At 46.1% G+C, this 12,177-nt stretch overlaps 1 protein-coding gene and 1 long non-coding RNA gene across 6 annotated transcripts in view; one reads left to right on the forward strand and one right to left on the reverse strand.

Annotated features, from left to right (window-relative positions):
- CEP170B (centrosomal protein 170B) overlaps window positions 1-12,177 on the forward strand; it is a 92,825-nt gene that overhangs the window by 68,986 nt on the left and 11,662 nt on the right. For 2 of the 5 annotated variants that reach the window (XR_014155555.1, XM_081858334.1), the window contains exons 13-16: window positions 2,512-2,758; window positions 6,974-7,133; window positions 9,702-9,725; window positions 11,410-11,448. Coding sequence is in view for 4 of the 5 variants with exons in the window: in XM_081858334.1 (XP_081714460.1) it covers window positions 2,512-2,758; window positions 6,974-7,133; window positions 9,702-9,725; window positions 11,410-11,448 (470 nt within the window). In the remaining variant the exon portion in view is untranslated. The remainder of the gene's footprint in view (window positions 1-2,511; window positions 2,759-6,973; window positions 7,134-9,701; window positions 9,726-11,409; window positions 11,449-12,177) is intronic. The other 3 variants (XM_081858337.1, XM_081858335.1, XM_081858336.1) reach the window with 3 other exon arrangements.
- Window positions 7,030-11,403, reverse strand: LOC309345511. The gene is made up of 3 exons (XR_014158273.1): window positions 11,063-11,403; window positions 9,646-9,723; window positions 7,030-7,153 (listed from the first exon to the last, which is right to left on the reverse strand). It is a non-coding gene; the product is annotated as an uncharacterized lncRNA (long non-coding RNA).

Here is a 12,177-nt window from a genome sequence, read left to right on the forward strand (position 1 = left end):
CCCTCTGGAACCACCAGGCCTCTGAATTTGCCACTGTTCTATCTTGAAGCAAATAACCGCATATAGTAACTTAGCATGGCTGTTTCGTTGGGTGTCAAGAGTTCAGGGAGAAGGCCCCTAGCTCCTATGCGGGAGTTCAGGGAGAAGGCCCCTAGCTCAGTGGTAGAGCACCTGCTTGGCATGCAGAACATCCCAGGTTCTATCCGCAGCAAGAGTGCTAGGAAAGACCCCTGTCTCCTGAAGCCCTGGAGAGCAGCTTCCAGTCAGAGCTGACAATAATAGATGGGCCAGTGATCTGGCTTGCTGGAAGGCAGCTTATGATATTTGGAAAGAACCTTCTCCAACGTCGTGCCTTCCACATATTTTGGGCTACCCCAGCCAGCATTGTGCAAATTTCAATCAGGAGATCTTTTATGGAACAGACTCATAGAATGGTAGAGTTGGAAGTGAACCCTAGGGTGATCGAGTCCAACCCCCTGCAATGCAGGAATCTCGGCTAAAGCATCCATGACAGATGGCCATCCAACCACGCTTGGGAGGTTGTAGACTCTCCTTCCTTGGAGGTTTCTAAGCAGAGGTTGGACGGCTGCCTGTCATGGATGCTTTAGCTGAGATTCCTGCATTGCAGGGGTTGGACCAGATGGTCCTTGTGGTCCCTTCCAACTCTGCCATTCTATGATTTTATGATGCCTTCAGTGCTGATGGGAGTTGTTGTCCAAAACATCTGAAGGGTACCAGGTTCAGGAAGGCTTTTTTAGAATGTAAGTAAGCAGGCCGTGAGTGGTATGATGGTGCTCCAGTTTTAGGGACCCTGGCCTAAATCAGGGGTGGGGAACCTGCCGAGAAGGGAAATAGCCCAGTGGCGTAGAACATCTGCATTGCATGCAGAAGGTCCTAGGTTCAATTTCTGGCCTCTTCAGTTAGAGCTAGAAGAAACTCCTTGCCAGGAACCCTGTCAGTCAGTGAGGACAACTGTGAGATAGATGGACCAAATGTACTCACTTGTACACATCTTCATCTGTTTATTGGGAAGAAAGTGTATTTGGGTGTACCTGAAGCAAGCACCTCACCCCCTCTACTCCCCACCCTTCATACCATTTGTGCCCATCACTAAATTTGAGAACCACTGGATTAAGGATGACAACACTGGATCTCTGTAAACGGACCAGGGGTTTCCTGAGTGTGTAAACAAGCCAGCGGTTTCTGCTCTCCATCTTGGAAGTCCTTAACCTGTGTGGAAATGAAGTCACCTGAACTGGTGGTTTGCTGAGAGGGGACACCTGGAAGTCTAACCTGCCTGACGGTTCCTCCTGGGGCCTCCTGTGCATGTGGCAATTCAGGACCACACCCCACGCTGGAAAATCCCTCCAGTGGAAGGCGCTTCCGTACAGGGATTCACGCGAGGTGCCTTCCACACAGGAAATTTGTAACATGAGCGTATACATTTTGCCACCATAGAATTGCAGCAACCTTCTCTGTTGTGACTGGTTAATTTGTGAAAGTGGAGGGCGGGTACAAATGGCCATTTTGCGAAAAAAATGATCACACGTCTGCACCTGATCTGTGGTAAAAAAATTCTCCTTACTATTTGACTGGCTGGTGGAAATAGCCCTCCACTGTTGCTGCGACCACAGGGTAAGCTCTCTCTCCCTGGTTGTTGTGTGGCTGCCTTTATCTTCCTTGCCTTATTCATGTGCCAGAGAAACAAAACTTTAATGTCTGAATAAGAGAGTGATGGGGCTTCACCCTAGACACCTCCCTCAGTATCATCTGCCCGCTCGGCTTCACCCCTCCAAACGTCCACCAGTCAGGCAGAAATCTGAAGGTGGAGCCAGCTGTCCTCATATAGGTTCCTTGACGGGATCCAAATGGGCATGTGGTATCATATTCTCACTTGTCTCCCCGCTAATGCTCTTAAGGCAGAAGAGGGGAGCAGGATCTGGCCAATGGGACCAAGTCTGACAGGTTTGTGGGGGAAGCCTGAGAGGCCCAAGTTAGACCCTCAGGTTGCCCCTATGCTACAAATGAGCTCCTGTCAAGGGAGCCACATATTTTATTATTTATCTGTTTAAGCAACTTATATGCTGCTTAACTGCAGTACTCCCTTAATCGGTTTGCAAAGGGTGAAAGAAATGAAAACCTGTTAAATCTATAAAATTCCAACGTCAGTTAGAATGCCAGTCAATTAAAGATCAGGTGCGGAAGTGCGATAACGTTATATGGTTGTTGTGTTTTTTTTAAAAAAGGTGGCATCTGTATTGGTCCACAGTAAAAATGCAAACAATTCCATCTTTTTATTCCTCCAAAGTTCTCTGCATTTGGTGGGATGCACAGGAGTTTCCTAGTTCACCTTCCTGCTCCTCCTGCTCCTTGGGCTGTTTTTGCATTCACGTTTTTTTGTTTGTTTCTTAACCTTTTGAAGGCCGTCTCAAAAGTCTTTTTCTTTGCTTTCTCTCCTTCCTATTCTTCTTCCCCACCACCACCGCCCGAAACCAATTCATTTCTTATAAGCTTCAAGGCGGCGGCCGCAGGGCTCAGATTACACTTCCACTTCCGAGGAGGAGTATGGCTCAAACCACAGCTCCCCTAAACACAAACGCTCCCATACTTCAACAGCCACCCAGACGCCCAGGACCCGGGGCTCCGGACTGAATAAGCAGAAGCACAGCAACAGCAGGGAGACGGAAGACGAAGACTACGACGATCACGACCCCTACAACTTCATGGCGCAGACGGCGGAGATTGCCGAAATCGCCAGGTGAGGGACGGGTTGCGGCGGCATGTTGAGCCGTTGGAACCTAAACCATTGGTGGCACGCTGTGGGTCAGGTGAGAAGAGAAGGTAGGAATGAAGGGGGGGGAGGAATATTGGTTGTGTAGTGTTATGCAAGGTAGAAAGAGCTGGGCCCAGGGGTTGGCAAACTTTTTCAGCAGGGGGCCGGTCCACTGTCCCTCAGACCTTGTGGGGGGCCAGACTATATTTTGAAAAAAATAAAATAAAAAATGAACGAATTCCTATGCACACTGCACATGTTTTATTACCGTATTTTTCGCTCTATAACACGCACCAGACCATAACACGCACGTAGTTTTTAGAGGAGGAAAACAAGAAAAAAAATATTCTAAACAAAATAGTGGATATATGATCTTTGTGCTTCATGCTGTGGCCACAGACATGTGATCTGACAGTGAGTTTGGAGTAGCCCAATGCAAAAATCCTGAGGATCCATGTGGATCCATGCTTTGTAACCACGGAGGAGGGAAGGAAGGGGAACCATGGATCCTCTGCTCACGACTGCAGCAGATCCCGCCACCCGCAGGCATTCGCTCCATAACACGCACAGACATTTCCCCTTACTTTCTAGGAGGAAAAAAGTGAGTGTTATGGTGCAAAAAATACGGTATATTATTACGGCCACAGACCAGTTCCGGCTCACTTACAATATCAGGAAAATCAAAAAACACAATAGGAATACATTGAATTGCAATTGGTTATGACAGAGACAAATCAGATATAGCGGCAGTTAAAAATATATATTAAATCTTGATCACTGCACATATTGTATTTGAAGTGCACAAAAACAGGAAAAAAATACAAATAACCCAGAGATGCATTTTAAATAAAAGGACACAGCATGCAAGAGCACCAGGCAGGCCCCACAAATATCCCAGAGATGCATTTAAAATGGACACAGCCATCCCCCCCTCCCACGACTCTCCCCTCCCTTCTCCACAGCACCGGATAACCCCCAGTGGCTGCTTACCTGTGTCTTGTGAGTGGCAGGGGCTGGCGGCGGCAGAGGGATGATGAGCAGCGTGTGAAAGGGCTCTGGAGAGGGGCTGCTTTAAATGGCTGCTCAAGCGCCCACGCTGCTGCTGCTGGCACCAACAAAGCCCTGCCCCTTCCTCTCGGCTCTAGGCAGAGTGAGGAGAAGCCAGGAGGAGGGAGGGAGGAGGCTCCGCCATGGTGTGTGTGAGGAAGGGCGGGGGGCGGATGGCGCAGCCCAAACGATCAGATCAACGCAGCAATTCCCGGACCATCCACGGGCCGAATCCAGAAGGCAACTGGACCGGATCCAGTCCCTGGGCCTTAGTTTGCCGACCCAAGAGCTGGGCTCATCTGCACTACGCTGTTCCAAAAGTTGGGTGCCTCCCCCATTCTTTGCCAAGCTGTGGCAAAAGCCCATGGGGTCCCAGGCTCTGTGGTCCTTTGGAGAATTGAAACACCGCAGAGACTGCTGTAGCTTTAAGAAACATGGTTTATTCACCTATTTACACCTTCAGTCTGCATGGAGGGAGTCCAGATCTTACAGCGCGGTCATTTCAAGAGGGATTTATCTCCCACAGCAGTGCAAACCGCCTCCAGACAGCCTGCCCAAGATGGACACACCCACCCTTGTCCTTCTTGCTTCTTCCCAGCAACCCTTGCTCAAAACACTCTTTTTCTGTCACCTCACACCCAGTTGCCCTGGCCGACTTACAAAGCTTCAGTCTCTGTTCATAACTAACGGCAGGACAGTTCTCTTGCATTGCCAATGACTCTCAACGGCCCTGTATTGCTTCTTAATGGCCTTAGCTTGGCCAGGTCATTTTGCATATTCTAGCCCAGGAATTCCTCTGTAGTTTGTATTTCGCCCTTCACAACCCAAATCATCAAAATCCTACCATATATTAATGTCTTGGCTTTAACCCTGCCCCCCAAATCTATAACAATACATTTAAAGCAGTATCACCCCACTTCTAACAGTCGTGGCTCCTCCCCCCAAAGAATTATGGGAGCTGTAGTTTGTTAAGGGTGCTGAGAGTTGTTAGGAGACCCCTGTTCCTCTCACAGAGCCACAATTCCCAGTGTTTCCTGGAGAGGAAGTTGTGGACTCTCCTTCCTTGGGGGCTTTTAAGCAGAGGCTGGGTGGCCATCTGTCATGGATGCTTTAGCTGAGATTCCTGCATTGCACGGGGTTGGACTTGATGACCCTCGAGGTCCCTTCCAAGTCTACAATTCTAGGATTCTGTGATTGATAACCACTCTGGGAATTGTAGGTCTGGGAGGACAATAGGTTTTGAGTCAACCCACTGTGGATATGACAGCAACCATGGTTTTGCCATTCCACTGAACTGGGAAACCATGGTTAATTAGAAGCCTGGTTGCTCATGATGCAAAGGGAGGAATGAAGGGTTTTGTGTGCTTGAGCCAAAGGGCCTATTCTCCAAACTCTTACTGTCCAAACTATTCATTTGGCACCTTAAGAACTAGCAGATTTATTGTAGTGTAAGCATCAATCTAGGCTGACTCAGTGTAAGGCAACTTTCTTGGTTGCTTCAAGGCTTACTGAGATAATGATAATCCCCCTCAACACTATAATAAGGTTAAGTATTATATTATTAGCATTCTCCTTTTAAAAAATCATATGCGTCAAAAAAAGCATAGGAAAAGTTCAGGTTGCACAGCTGTTAACGGGGAAGCCTTGTGGGAAGGTTGCGTCACACAATCTTGCCGTTGTAGTTGCTGAATAAATCTGGCGGTCGGCTCATTCTGGTGCGGTACATTGTCTTCTTGGTAATGGCACAGCTGGGTGTTTAAGGGATGGCAGCTCTTCAGGAACTTAAGCATTACACAGCTCTCTGTGTTTGATAAATACGTTCTGCTTAAGAAGCCAGCTCTCACAGATTGCAGAAGCTAAGGCTGCATGCTTGCCTGTGATCCGTCTGGCGTCAGGGGCAGAAAGTGCTCTGCCGGATTTTGCAAGAAGGCTGCCCCGTAATTGCAGTCTTTGCCTCCCGCCTCTGCTGCGGCTTCTGAATCAACAGGGAGGCACAGTCTAGAATAGCAAGTGAGGGTTCAAAGGGAAATTAGTTCCCCTTGTTTACACTGGGCTTAATCACGTAATTGAGGCATCAGAAGAAACTGCTTCGGCCCCAGACAAACCTAGCCACTCAATTAGTCATGCAGTTCTGAATATTACTCCATTTTAGCTCACTTGTGCCTTTTTGTTTCCAAGGAAACAGCTGAAAGGTACCATATTTCTATAACCTTGCATGTTTCTGCGGAATCTTATTCACTGCATAGAAAACAGGACTGCAGACTTCAATCCCTTTAGCTGGTAAATTAATCAACTAAAGTTTTAGCTGATAAGTTTTCAGGAGGCCAGTTTTCATCAGTGAAGCTGAACATTCAGAGCACACTTGCTTAGGTTCTGAGATTATCTTTATTCTGCTTAGTTGCATCAATCAGGAATTTTAAAAAGAAAATGTTAACAGTTGACATTTCCATGTAATGATAAGTGATAGTTTTGATCAAATTGTGACTTAACTCACGCTTCATTTAGTATCGCAGAAAGGTGTTGGGAAATTCCAATTTAATTACATGTCTTTGATTAATAAATCATTTGGTTAGAAACAAACAATGATCAATTAAAACCCCCACAAAAAGACAACAGAAGAGATAATGCAAGAACCAGATTTTAATGTATTGTCCTGAGGTAGCAAAATAGACGTTCTGCAATTTCATAATTTAATAAGTGTAACTGCAAAACTAAATTGGGTTGTGCATTTTTCAAGGGCGATGATCTTTCCCTTGGTGTGTGAGACAGAGTGAGTGAGTGAGAGAGAATTATAGTTTCAGTTTTTTCTTGAGTACAGTGGTACCTTGGGTTAAGTACTTTATTCGTTCTGGAGGTCTGTTCTTAACCTGAACCTGTTCTTAACCTGAAGCACCACTTTAGCTAATGGGGCCTCCTGCTGCTGCCGCGCCGCTGGAGCATGATTTCTGTTCTCATCCTAAAGCAAAGTTAACCTGAAGCATTATTTCTGGGTTAGCGGAGTCTGTAACCTGAAGCGTATGTAACCTGAAGCGTATATAATCCAAGGTACCGCTGTATATCCCCTGTCTAAATAAGATGTAGACAAGGGCTGAGCATGATGGCTTTGTAGCTGAACGTTCCTCAGTCCTTAAGTTCTCCATGCTGTTCCTCCAGATTGAGCCAGACGTTGGTGAAGGACGTAGCGATCCTTGCTCGAGAGATTCATGACGTTGCTGGAGATGGAGATTCCCAGAGCTCATCGGGAACGGGGCCAAGCACCTCCCACAGTTCTGTGCCTAACACCCCTGCCTCTACCATATCAGCAAGGGAAGAGGTAAGATGGCGGCTTAAGACCTATGCGGTAGTGAATGCAACCAAAATACAGAGGTTAGAGGAAGCTTCATTAGGTCAGAGCAGCATTTCCCAAACGTGGGTCTCCAGCTGGTTTTGGACTACAATTCCTATCATCCATGGCCACTGGTCTTGCTAGCTAGGGATGAAGGGAGTTGTAGTCCAACAACAGCTAGAGACCCAAGTTTGGGAAAAGCTGAGCCAGAGGCTCCCTGTCAACCCAATCCCTGTTTCAGAAATTCTGTACCTGCTAAGGCCCATCTAAATTCCCCTTGATTTCCTCTCCTTCTTGGGAGCAGAGGAAGAAAAACACACGCCACGCTCTCAATTTAGTAAAATTAACTTTAGCTCACCCCACCTATGCCCTTTTTGCTAGTTTTTTCTTTTGCAGCAAAATGAGGTCAAAAGCTGTTGGGACACAAAACCAGTTCTCCCCAAAATGTTTAGTTACAGAGACTCCTGCCGTATTTCCGCAACCCTCTCAGCAGCTTCCAGTAATGGGGACCAGGAACAGGGACTGTGATGGGATGCCAGGCATGGGGGGGTGGTAACGGCAGTCCTGTGCCCACTTCTTCTTCTTCTCCAAGTGGCGCTTGGTTCCTGAAATGTGTGACCTGTCTTCATCACACCCTGTGTTTCTCTGCCCCCATACCTTGTGGCTGGTTACTGGTTGCTGTTAGATTGGGGTAGGAACATGCACAATGCCGTGATGTTGTGTCTTGTTCCTCCCTATGTTTTGCAATCAGTTTCCCTTTCACAAAGAATTCTGGTGTTGGATATTGGAAATCTGCTGAAAGTCAAGCCTAGAAGTGGAAGGAAAGAACATTTATAATCCAACTGAGGTCAAGCCTTAGTTTTGGGATTTTTGTTAAGTTGTGGGTGAACATATCAGACGACACAGCGATTCTTCAAACAGGCCAGAACAGAACTGAACTGAAGGGTTCAGTCAGCCTGCTTATATAGAACTCCAATACAATGTAACTGTAACAATTTTCTAAAACTATCCAATCACTGAACGTCACTTTTGATTCCTTATTTGCATAACTATCTACAGTATCCCCCTGCTGGCCCAGGGTGAGAACTTCAGTACATAACAATTTCTATATGACATGGTGCACTCCCCACAAACACCCCCCCCCTTTCTCACTAAGATTCAGTAACCGGCTAGCTTTTCTACATTACATCCAAGTTTTATACTCCACAATCATTCATTTTGCATGCACATTCATATGTAAAGCTGCAACATGTATCTTTTCAGTTAAGGAGGGAGTAAGAGCTACTTCTTTCTGGTTGGACTCTCTGTCATAGTGCCATTATCGTGCATGGCGCTTTACAGAGTTTGAGCGAATCGGTCCCTTCCTCCTGGAGTTTAGTAGTTTATAACTACTAAAACTCTTGGAGCATGCAACTGTGGTTAATGGGGACTGGGGCGAGATCAGGGCATTACATCAATGTTTCATCACCTTCAATGGCTTCTAGCCAATTCAGAGTACAGTGATTAATGTCTAAAGCCCTAAATGGCTTGAGGTCAGGATACCAGAAGGATCGCCTCCCCTGTACATACCTGCCCGGACTATAAGAGCCTCACTGGAGACCCTTTTTCCAGGTTCCCCACCTAGTGAAGTGAGCTGGATGGATACTAGGGATAGGGCCTTCTCAGTGGTGGTGCCCTGTTCCTGGAATGCTCTCCCCAGAGAGGTTGGCCTGGAGTTTGCATTGGGAATTTTCAGTGATAGCAGGGCGACCTTTTCATGTTTTTAGTTCTTGCAACTACTTTGTTTCCCTCCTGGTCGGTTGTTAGTGTTGTTGCATTGATCTTATGCTGCTTTGTTCGCTGGTTTTTGCTCATTTTATGTAGGTGCTGCTTTTATATTGATTGTTTTCATGATGGTATTTAAATTCAATGAAATGCAATTTCTGGACTGCCCAGAGGACATGGTTAACCGGGAGGTATTAAACGTGATTGCTTTGCAACTGAAATCTCTTTCGCTTGCACAGCCCTGCATCTCTCTAATTTGAAACCTCCGTCTGGTGGTTGCCCCCTGCAGTTCCTGAGCAGGAGGAGCCTCTTCTGCCAAGGCAGTTTTGAGAAGAGCAATTCCTCTTTTAGCAAAAATAGCTATTCAAGGGTACTGCCAACAAATCCAATTCAGCACCTCTAAAAGCAAAGACAGGAAAAGTTTAGCTAATTAATAATACAGCTGGCAGTGGTTAGAGGGTTGGGCTGGGACCCAGGAGATGAGAGTCCGAATCTCCACTCAGCCATGAAGCCTGCTCAATGACCTTAGGGTAGAAATATAATCATATGTGTGTACATTGTGTCTTGGCCTCCTCACACTGGAGTTAGAACCCCTACTGTAAACCATCGGAAAAGCCTTAGTTCTGTTGTTATGTTCTTCTGGTGGTTGTATATTATGAGTTACCAAGGCAGGCACTCAGTTGGGAGGGCGATATTTTCCCAACAGAGAATGGGTAACGTTGGGTTATTAAATTACTTGCAGATCTTGTCGTTTGAAGCTGCCAAATAACCATTCTCCCTCTTATCTCTCAGTTCCATATGGACTTTTTATTGCCTGTAAGTAAAATATTAATAGAAATAGATTAGTATAGAGAAGTCTTCGTGTGTGTGTGTGTGTGTGTGTGGTGTTTTGTAGACCTGCTGTACTTCCCCACCTTTAAAATCTGGTTGAAATAGCAGTGATTTGCAGGTGGAACGGAAACCCTGTAGCTCCCACTCTCATACAAGCAAGCTTGGCTTAGATGCATGTGGTGGTCTGTAAACTATGGGACTTGATCTTGTGTCTATAAATAAGGATACCTGCTGGGAAGGCTGGAGAACTAAGGTGTTAAAGTTCAGAGGAAAACACCATTAAAATATGATAACCCCAACCTGAACGTTTTGTTTGTTTGAGCTATAGGTGCAATCCTAATCCCAACTAATGGAGATGGTGCGGCAATTGGGTCTGGATTGAACCCAGTGCCGTCCTGTGATGGTGGGTGGGTCCAGCTCAGCCACTCTCCACCCCCATATTGGGGCTTTTGGCTGGCAGCCCCTAGCAACAGGGAACCTGCCAACAGCACCGGCCCCCCTTCCTGCACATTTGGTGCGCACAATGGGAAATTTTATGCCAGCGGAGTGCCTCTGTGCAATCCAGCCTCCCCCCAACCTGGCACAAAGTGGGTTTGGATTCCACCCTGGGACCTGAAAGGGGGACACCCCCCGCCCAGAATAAAGGCTGCCTCCTTCCCATCACCAACCCGGAGACAAGAGGTCATGGTTGATGCTGTCAGTCTACTTGGAGTGATATCCCGCTTTATCACTACCCTAAGGAGTCTCAAAGCGGCCAACAACCTCCTTTCCCTTCCTCCCCCACAACAAACACTCTGTGAGGTGAGTGGGGCTGAGAGACTTCAGAGAAGTATGATTAGCCCAAGGTCACCCAGCAGCTGCATGTGGAAGAGTGGGGAAGCGAACCCGGTTCACCAGATTACGAGTCCACCGCTCTTAACCACTACACCACACTGGCTCTTGGGGAGTTGGGGAGATTTGTTCCTCCCTCCCTTAACGCTAGTTGCTGTCCAGCAGCCTGCAGGCTTGACCCCCCACCCCAAGTCCAAAGATCACCCTACAGTGTCCTTAAAAGATGCTCAGTGTAAGATTTTAGCAGCACTTCAAGGGCTTTTCTCTGTTGCTTTGGGACATCTGCTTGTGCCTCTCTCTGTGCTCTGGTCCAGTTTTGGTGTCTAAATGCAGCTCTTGAAAAGCAACCAAGAGTCCCTGCCATCTCAAAGCCATATCTTGCACAATTTTCTATTTTCCATAATTTTTCAGAAGGATACCTTAATCTGCATACATTCATGTTGATTTTTTTTCTTTCTGGAAAATACCTTGATTAGTAAATCTTGACTCACCATAGTGTCATTTCCTGTTAAACGATCTTGGGTACCAGGGCTGGGAAGGAACCACCATCAGTTCAGGAACCTCTGCCAATCAGAACAGACAATTCTGGACATCATGGATCCTAACTCAATAGGAGGCAGTTTTGCATGCTTGAATGCTATGTTTGAACTTTCTATGATAACATTGCCGCTTCTTCGCTTCTTTGATTTGCCTTTTGCTTTCTCAGTTACATTATTCTGTACTTTTGCCTTTTGGCTCACCCTCTCTGTATATGTGTGTGCAGATTCTGTTGCTCTTATGATCAACATTGATCTCTCTCTTTCTATCTCTTCTTTTTCTTTTCTTTTTTTAAATGCAGATTGCTCATTCATCTTTGCGGGCAGCAATTCCATCTCAGGTGCATTTTCCATCCCACTTATTTCTACTTTTTAAAGCGCTCTTAAAGTTGCTTTTTTTAAAAACAAAACAAAAACCCTCATTTAAATTAATATGTTTTAAGCTAGGGATGTAGGGTTTTTTAAAATTTAAAAAAACTATTATTATTTGGCTAATCTTTATGGCATCACCGTTCTCTGCCTTTGTTTTCCTTCCCTGAATTTTCTAGCATTGCATTAATTGCATTTCTTTGATCTGGTTATGTTATATATTTATTAAAGATGAAGTTCAATTAGGAAAAGATTCCTCCTCGCTCCTGCCCCAACTTTTCCCACCCGTGACCCGAGTATGTTTGACACAACATCTACATGGCATGTATGCACTTAGAGTTCTGTTCATCTGTGCCAGGCCTGTGACATATTTGCCCTTTGATTTTTGGGCTTTTCAGAACGCTGGTTTTTGAAAGTGAACTTGATAGCCCCATTCCCAAAGAAAACGTGCCACCCCCTGCCCCAATTTCTGCTTGTTTGGTGGAAGTTCCGAACTGAAAGCCTGCATGCATATAACTGTATACCCAGGTCTACTTCAAGCCATTTCACTGCATGAAACAAAGGACAATTTCCATATAGAGAAGCTGCCTGGACTGACAGCTGAATTGTACTGAATTGGCCCGAATATAAGCCGTACCTGAAAATAAGCCACACCTTGACAATTCGGCGGCTTAGGGGAGGCTTGGGAGCTAGACGCTGTT

Source organism: Podarcis erhardii, assembly GCF_964252035.2.
Source record: "Podarcis erhardii genome assembly, chromosome: 1".
Lineage (NCBI taxonomy): Eukaryota > Metazoa > Chordata > Lepidosauria > Squamata > Lacertidae > Podarcis > Podarcis erhardii.